The following is a 9,615-nucleotide window of genomic DNA, read 5'->3' on the forward strand; positions in this document are numbered from 1 at the left end:
AACACACTCTCAACTCTGATCTCCAACATCTGCAGACCTCACTGTTTCCTAGAGAATTCCACGTTCCAACGATCTTTCAAGGGAAAAATAATTATCTTCATGTCTGCCTCGAATGGGAGACCTCTTACTCTATGTTGCCCAATTTTAGTGTTCCTCCAAGAGGAAACATCCTCCACTACCGATCCCATTTGTTTGCTCTGATCCTTCTAAATGTTGATGAACGTATGTCTTACATGGTCAACCTTTCTTCACTGCAGCACTGAGTCATGTGAACCTTCTATGGACTATCTCTAAAGCATTCATATATTTTTTTTCCAAATGAGGCCAGAGCTGTTCACAGTAGTGGTCTCATCAGCAACCTGCTTTACCTATATTGTTGATAAATAGCTAGACTAAGACTGTTGGATCATACCCACCTATTGCAAGATCTGCTCATCCCAGAGCAGATGTCCCAAAAACTGCATTAGGCAAGCAACATAGTTGTCTGGACTCTTGCTATCAGCTGCAGAGAAAGGTATCTAGCCCCCTCAACTATGTTGTCCCTACTACCACTTCATTCGTATTAACTGCATCCCACTAAATTGACTTCCTTTACCATTGTTCCATGGTCAGTTTTTTCATCCACTCTGCAGCCCCCATTTTCATCCCTACAGGCTGTAAGAACCTCAAACCTACTGGACAATTGCAAAGGCTAAGGCGCTTGCAATTCTATCTTTTGGTTCCCCTTCCCTGTCTCACTCACGATAACAATTTACTGCCCTGATCACTGATCAAATCGGGAAGTTCCTAACTTGTGTGTGACCATTTCCTGGAATAGAGCGTCCTCTGTAGTAACACCCTTCCTGATACATCCGAGTGTCTGCAGCTCTGCCTGCAGTTGATAAACTCTGACCTAAAGCTCCTCAAGCCACAAATACCTGCTGCATTTGGTTTTTCCCTGGATCAAAGTACTGTCAAAAGTTCCCACTATTCTACAGATGCAAAACATCACCTGTCCTGCCATCTGTACTGTGTTTAATTAATTTATTTAAATTAATTAATAAAGCAGCTATTCCTAATAAGATTTATTACTGATAATTATTACTAATCCTGACTAAATTAGTTAAGCCTTTCAATTATTAATTAATTTTTGGAGCTTTAAAAGATAAGTAATTAACTTACTTTCTTGTGATGTCACCTTTCACATTTCACAAAATGCAGCTGGAGACAGTTTTTTTTCACAAAGTAAGTGGTTAAGATCTGGAATGTGTTAGAGTGTGGCAAAGGCAGGTTTAATCAAAGCATTTAAGAGGGCATTAAATTATTATCTGAAAAGGAACATTGTACAGAATTACATGGAAGGTGGGGGAATGGTATCAGGTGGAAGGTTATTCGGACAGGTGGTGCAGACTAAAGGCTCAAATGATCTTCTATGTTGTAATAATTCTATTATTCTGTCATTAAACTCCTCAACCCTGCTTCACCATTCAATGATCTCATGATGACCTAAAACATAGCTCCATACTGGTGTTTTTGCCCCTATCATTCAGCAGAAAATCTATCAATCTCAGATTTAAAGTTAACGATTAATTATTTTTAGATGTTTTTAGAAGCTATTTCCAAGCTGTCAGTCACTTGTATATAGAAATCCTTTCTGATTTTACTCCTAAAAGATTTGTTTCTAATCTTTAGACCATGCTCCCGAGACTTAGTTATCACAACCAGCAGAAATAAGTTTTTTTTAATCCATGTTAGAAGTTACACTTAAATTCTTGAAAAGATCTATCAAATTACTGCATAAACTTCTAATTTCTGGAAATATTACTGTACAATTGCATCGATTCTGGCCCAGACCTTCGTATATATGCTACTTAACTCTGTGATCTGCCTGTATTGCTCGCAAGACAAAGCTTTTCACTGTGCCTCGGTACACGTGACAATAAATTCAATTCAATTCAATTCAATGTCATCATGATATGTGATGTTCCAATAGAAAGATAACCCCCTCACTTTCAGTCACTTTCTCTGTGTAGTAGTGTCTGTGTAGTCAGTTATGTGTGAGCAATATGCAGTGGCATCTGTAAGCATATAAACTGTGTGGGTATATCTGTGGTATTGTAGACTTATAAAATAGATAACGCTGTAAATAAACCTTTGAATATACGTCTGACAAGAACCTGCTTCTTTGCAGTATGTGTTACCCAGGTTAATGTACAGAAAATTATGAACTGCATCATGATGGCAGTAATTAGGTGCTAAAAGCTGGTGGTCCAGCAGTCTCACAGTTTCCAACAATATTTTTTCTCTCCGCCTGACCTGGTTCAGAGCTGAAGTTAGTACAACAACAATCAGAAATGTTACAATCAAAATTTAAAGCTACAAACTCGTACTGAAACACAGTGAGCATCCTATGTCTCTCTCTCTCTCTACTTTAAAAATATATGGCAGGTAACTGCTGAGTTAATTTAAAAAATAGATCCTGACATGACAACTTTAAAGTAGTCCTAAAAGATTATACAGCTTAAGGAGACTGATAAAAACACCTTCTTTACTAAAGCAGCCTTAGCTGTGTCCAGACATTTGTTGATTCTACCATTTTCATTTTTCAAATCGATGCAAAGATTTTTTAAAAACCCATGTGATGTTATATCTCTTTATTTGGCATAAATGCCACTTATAGGCATACATTTGCTACTACAAGCCTGTAAATCTTAAAGATAAAGCAAGAGATAATCCAAAATGTACTTTTAAAAGTACAACTACAAAAAAGAGGCCAAATAATTATTTTTAAATTCTCAATAAAAGTGATGGGTGGCACTTTAAGCCATCATGAAATAATAAATAGAAAAAGCACTGTACTGCAATGCAGATTTTTTTTATTCTGATATTTTACAGAGTATAAAGAACACAAGAAAAATGAAAAGCAAACATTGCACCATGGACTGACAAACCATTGACATTCTGCCAGACCTTTGGTTATTTTACTGATGAATGAAGCTTTACTTTATGAATTAACAAATAGCTGACAAAGAATGATTAGCATTGTAACTTCTTTATGACATGGCAAGTGAAGGGTTAGTACGAAAGAAATGCTCCAGTTTCACTGCAGTGATCCCCAACAAAACTTTCATATTTTAGAATAATGACTGAAAGTTCAAGGCAGTTTCAGGATTAACAGAATTGAGTTCATGTCATACTGACAAACGCCAGGTGAAACAACTTACCAGTTCATAGGCATGTACGGACACAAAAGTAGGGAATGTAATTTCACCAAAAGTAACTTAGCTGAAAGACTTATGGAGTCATCGTTGTCTCCACTTTTCAAATCCCTCTCAGCGAACCTAGAGAATATGCTGTTGGCATTCCACTAGAAGAAGAACCTAAGTTCAAAACAATCATGGCAGGCCTGCAGCATCTGCAAGTAAATTAAACAACTCTGGTTTGCAATCAATAATTTGTTGATTTTAGGTGGTTTGGATCACACCTCGATCCCTAATTCTAGACAAAAACAGTTCTGTGGAAGGGTCACTGGGCCCAAAATGTTAACTATGATTTCTGTTAATAGATCTTGCCAGACTTTCTGAGCTTTTCCAGCAACTTCTATTTTCGTCCCTGGTTCCAGACACTGGATTTATTTAGTCAATGTGAAATGAAGAAGGCAGTAGTGTGCAGAAGTGGGTCCTGCAGATGCTGGAGATTAGAGTCAAGATTAGGCAGCATCTGAAGAGCATGAAAATCGAATTTCGGGCAAAAGCCCTTCACCAGGAATCAGGTGGCTATTGCCGGAAACGTCAATTTTCCTGCTCCACAGATGCTGCCTGACGTGCTGAGCTTTTCCAGCCCCACTCTAAAGTAGACAGTTGTTTCACGGCAAAATAACCTCTGTGTTTATTTACAATACAAAAGATAAGTGTGACATAAGAAATATAAATAAATGCAATGAACAGGGAAATTGGCACAATCGACTTTACAGAAGGCAGTAGTTAAATATACTCTTAAATTACACACAGATTCATCACTATTAGAACATAAACAGCAGTTTTAGTCACAGAAACTTTAATCAGGCTTCCTACTGTTGGGGTCCCACATACTTTCACCACCTGCCTTCCCTTCCCTGGTTGGAACTTTGGGGTTTCAGCTGACCACTGAGGAAAACAGTTTTAAAGTGTGCCCAGTTGCTGAGGTTCTTCCTGTCAGTTCTCTTAGTTCGGAACAGGCCCATGTCTGGAAGCTCTTGTTTCGATGGCGCTTGGTTGGCCTCCGCCCTCTTGCATGTCCTTTGTTGCGATGATGCCCTCGATTTGACTTCCCAATTCAGCTTCTCTGTTTGGCCTCTGTGGTTCTTGGTTCCAAAGCTGCTTGTTGGGTCTGGAAGCCTGTGGGGAAGCTGTTTGTGCAGTAGCTTGTTGTTGAAAAGGGCTCTCCCCCAGGTCAGATCAGACCTAGTAGCTATACAGACCGTGAGCCCCGTTAGCTCCTCTTAGACCTGTGTTACCATTGTGTTTCTGGTGTTCTCTTTGATGTCAATTGGTTTCCTGATAGTTAAAGGTATGTGTGAATGTATTTTGATTAAAGTTGAATGTCCAGTATCTCTGGGGGTCCATACTGTCTGCATTGGGTAGCTCGAGGTGTAAAAGTTAGCTTTGGCCCAGAGTGTTGGGTTTGGCTGACGATTCTCTTAGAGTGGAGGTTAAATTGGAATTAACAATAGCCCTAGACTGAAATCATTCTGGCTGTGTGTGTACCTGTTACAACCTGAGCTCAGGACTTTAGATATTAGAAAAGTCCAGGGTCTTGTCCAGTATTTTAGATGGGGATTTTTAAACAATCCTACAACTCATTGGAGGAGGAGGTTCCACAAATATCCCCATCTTTAATGATGCGGAGCCTAGTGCAAAAGATAAGACTGAAGCATTCACAGCAATCTTCAGCTAGAAGTGCTGAGTGGATGATCCATTGCAGCCTCTTCCAGTGGTGCCCAGCATCACAGTTACCAGACTTCAGGCAATTTGATTCACACAACATCAAAAATCAATTGGAGGCACTGGATAGTGTAAAGGCTATGGCTCTGCCAACATTCCCCAATAGTACCCTAGACTAGTGTTCCAGAATTTGCCCCCTAGCCAAGTTCTTACATTACAGCTGCAACACTGGCCTCTACCCAACAATATGGAAAATTGTCCAGCTATGTCCTGTACACAAAAAGCAGTACAAATGCAACCTAGCCAATTCACATCTCATCAGTCTACTCTTGATCATCAGTAAAGTGGAGGTAGATTTTATCAACAGTACTATCAAGCAGCACCTGCTCAGCAATAACCTACTCAGTGATGCCCAGTTTGAAGTATGCCAGAGCCACTCAGCTCCTGACCTCATTACAGCCTTGGCTCAAACATAGGCAAAGGGGAGGAAGATGTGGTGTACTGTTAACATCACTAGGCTACTAACCCAGAGGCCTGGGCTAAGCTTTGGGGACACAGGTCAAATCCCATTGTGGCAGCATGTGAAATTTAAAAGAAACCTGGAAATTAAAATTAATTGGGTGGCACAGTGGCTGAGTGGTTAGCACTGCGGCCTCACAGTGCCAGGCATCCACATTTGACTCCAGCTTTAGATGACTGTCTGTGTGGAGTTTACACATTCTCCACGTGTCTTTGTGGGTTTCCTCTGGGGTGCTCTGGTTTCCTCCCACAGTCCAAAGATGTGCAGGTTAGGTGGATTCGCTATGCTAAATTCATAAAATCCATACAGTGTGAATACAGGCCATTTGGCCCAACGAGTCCATACCGAACCCCTCTGAAGAACATCCCACCCAGGCCCATCCTTGTAACCTTGCACTTCCCATGGCTAACACACCTAACTTACACACCCCTAAACACTGTGGGGAATTTCCCATGGCCAATCCACCTAACCTATACATCTTTGGATTGTGGGAGGAAAGCAGAGCACCTGGAGGAAACCCACGTAGACACGGGGAGAATGTGCAAACTCCACACAGATAGTTACCTAAGGGTGGAATCGAAACTGGGTTCCTGGTGCTGTGAGGCAGTAGTGCTAACCACTGAGCCACTGTGCTGCCCTTATTGCCCATTGTGTGCAGGAATGTGCAGGCTAGGTAGAGTAGCCATGGGAAATGCAGTGTTACAGGGATAGGATAAGGGGTTGGGTCTGAGTGGGATGCCTTCAGAGGGTCGGTGTGGAATCAATGGGCTGAATGGCCTGCTTCCCCAATATAGGAATTCGATGATTCTATGAAAAGAGGTGAGATGAGAGTGATAGACTTTGACATCAAGACTGCATTTGACAGATTGTAGCATCAAGGAGCCCTAGCAAAACTGGAATCAACTGATATCAGAGGCAAACTCTTTGTTTTCTTGGAGTCATACCTGACACATAGGAAGAGGTTTTGGTTGTTGGAGAGCGGTCACTTCAGCTCCAGGACATCTTTGAAGGAGTTGTTCAGGGTAGTGTCCTAGGCCCAATCACCGTCAAGCTGTTTCATCAATGATCTTTTCTCCATCATAAGGTCAGAAGTGGGAATGTTCGCTGTTGATTTCATAATTGTCAACACTATTCATTATTGAAAATTGGGCCCAATATCGCTGTAATTTCTGTGTAAAACAATGGCTTTTTGTTTACTTTCTGAAATAATCTCCATAAAAGGGAAAATAATTGGTGAAGAGCTTTTTCTTCAAATAATCACCAGGCTAATTGTTGTACTAAGAAGACATTTTGCAGATACCTTCAACTGATGTTCCAAAGAAAGGTGACATTTGCCGTGATGACTTCATTTACCTGGCAAAGTTCCAATGGAAGTAGATCCTGACTCTTCAATAGCACCTGTACTGACTTTCTGTTTTAAATGTCACTCGCTGATCAATACTGAATAAATCAATCTATTTGTCGTAATGTTTATCTGTTTATTGACTACCTGCATGCAGTGTTTTACTCTGCAGTGGCGTTCACACTAATCTGTTGAGCCTGTACAAGCAAGCACATACAAAAGATATCAATTTATGCATCCTTTCCCTGAATGCCAATAACTGAGCATGGAGTGGCAACCTACAAAACAAATTGTACAGATGCACACTGCAACAATTTACAAAATTGCCCTTATTTTAATATTGTCTTTGATCTCTGTGCTGAATAGATTCCTGCAATTATCTGTAATAACAGCTCTTTTTCTCTCCTTTGTGTTCATCTGTTTTGTTCATAGGTTTGGATAGACGCAGCTACACAGATATGTTTCTCACTTGGAGTGGGTTTTGGTGTACTAATAGCTTTTGCAAGCTACAACAAATTTAATAACAATTGTTACAGGTACGCTATGTAGCTAGCTTTAGTTTCTCTATGTGATGCCTGTAATACATGTTGGAGTATCCAAGAGCTTGCCTATAGATGGTTAGCTACTACTTAACGCCATCGGGGTCACTCTCCCTAATTATCTTATCAGTGTGCAGAATAGAATCATTCTCTGCTGATTTGGGAACTTTCTGTTACTTTTAAAATGAATGTTACATGGCCCAGTTTAATCTACACAGATTTTGAAAGGAGGAGGAGAATGTTTATTTGATTGCTTCTGCATATTGATCTTGCCCTAGATTAGAGTTGTTGGCAATTCCCCTGTTCAGGCCCACCTGCTCAAAACAGCTGATTTTGTTTTATTACTGTTGCATACCATTTAGCATATATTCAAGGTATTGGATAACATAGTTGAACTTGTAATAATTTTTAATAGTGAATTAGGAAATTCACTGCTTTGTAAAATTTGAAAACAATATTTATGTTTTGAAAATACTCCTCTGTGTCTTGGTCTATCTGTCTTTCACCTTCTGACTCTACTGCTGTACCTTTTGCCACCCTAAAGCACTAATACTGCGCATTTTCCCTGCATCCCAGAAAATGCATCTTATGTTATTGTATTCATATGCTTGCTGTCTCCCCTTGTTTGGTCTAAGTACCATTGCTGCTTACCTAAAATGCTTAACGGTCTTCGCTTGCCTCTTTAGCTGGTCTGTCCATCAGTTCCTGAGACTTTGACAAGCAAATATCCTCTTTCCTAACTTAGCCGAGGAAAATAAGCTAATGGTTTGAACCACTTAACATGCAATTCCAATTAGATAAGGACTTTAAAACAGCAAAATGCCAGTTGCTGCTATTTGTGTGTTTTGGATGGATTGGGCTGGAGATGGGTGGGTATTCGATAAGTGAGGCCTGAAGTCATGGCAACATGTCTGACAACAGTGGAGAGTGAAATTTGGCTGGTGGTCAATTATAATTATACCTTTACAAATTACACCTTTGGGAGAAAGTGTTTATGCAGCACTTAACCCAAAAGGAGAGGAAAACAGGAGAAGCTGAAGGGAGGGGATTAGAGCAACGGTGAGAGTTGGAGCTAGAGCACCATTTGATCATAAAAGAGAGTGGAGGTCAGAAAGTATTTTTAATAGAAGGTTGGACAGCTGGCCCCATGGACAAATTAATAAGTACTTCATTAACCTTTGCCAGTTATCCATTGCAATCCAGCAAATCCAGTAAATTAAGTATTTGGAATTGCTGAGAAAGGTAACATAAACAGACTGATTTGGGAGTCATGTAATATCATAGGGAGACACATTTACATTAAAGAGTCGCAATGCGTTACACTCATAGCACCACCTACAATGGCAACACTGAAACTTTATTGGAAGAACACAACATTTTTGGGCATTTTAAAATATGTGCGTTAACAGAATCCAATAGCAAGATAATAAAGAAACTTCTGATGTATCATGACTATTATAAAGATATAATATTATCATAGTCAAGTAAGACTGGATCCTATAAAGGACAATGCAATTAGTACACCCAAGTTTTTTATTGTCATCATGCTGCAGTTAACCTTGTAATGAAGAAGCTCAAGGCATTCATTTTAATGGAGATTATTATGTTCAAAATTGTTAAATCCAATGTTGACTTCGAAAGCACTTGGAACATCTTGCCTAGGGGCTATGTAGGCTCTGTTATTTCGTGTGGTAACTTTTTAAACTCCACCAGCCATCTTTCAAGCCTATCTAACTGAATTATGCCTTTGCTGTGGGCAAGACCTCAGACAACTTTGCCCTATAAAAGGAGGTGATTCTCAATGTGAATTAACACAGTAGCTGTGGTCATTTTATTTATGTTTTGAATATTTTAATAACACATGCACAACTTTAGTACTGTTATTTGATTTTGGATGAGGTTTTCATTGGCAGTGGCTTGGAAGGGGGGAGAAGGGGATGGCCACCTAGTTTTCACATTTGCATTTTGAAGTTGATATTTTTTGTGGCAATTAGAATGGATTTGATTTAATTCTTCATTCTTATATCAATCTGTCACTTTTTGAAATAGTTATGAATCAGTAAAGAAAGGTTAGATCTCATGGAATACAGGGAGAACTAGCCATTTGGATATAGAACTGGCTCAAAGGTAGAAGACAGAGGGTGATGGTGGAGGGTTGTTTTTCAGACTGGAGACCTAAGACCAGTGGAGTGCCACAAGGATCGGTGCTGGGCCCTCTACTTTTTGTCATTTATATAAATGATTTGGATGCGAGCATAAGAGGTATAGTTAGTAAGTTTGCAGATGACACCAAAATTGGAGGTGTAGTGGACA

The 9,615-nt window shown here is 39.8% G+C and overlaps 1 protein-coding gene across 1 annotated transcript in view; it reads left to right on the plus strand.

Moving 5' to 3' along the window:
- The window catches only part of LOC122549736 (sodium-dependent dopamine transporter-like), a 101,573-nt gene that overhangs the window by 50,750 nt on the left and 41,208 nt on the right, over window positions 1-9,615 (plus strand). Inside the window, exon 6 of the mRNA XM_043689660.1 lies at window positions 7,196-7,299. Coding sequence (XP_043545595.1) covers window positions 7,196-7,299 — 104 coding nt within the window. The remainder of the gene's footprint in view (window positions 1-7,195; window positions 7,300-9,615) is intronic.

The sequence above is a fragment of the Chiloscyllium plagiosum genome, chromosome 5 (genome assembly GCF_004010195.1).
Source record: "Chiloscyllium plagiosum isolate BGI_BamShark_2017 chromosome 5, ASM401019v2, whole genome shotgun sequence".
Lineage (NCBI taxonomy): Eukaryota > Metazoa > Chordata > Chondrichthyes > Orectolobiformes > Hemiscylliidae > Chiloscyllium > Chiloscyllium plagiosum.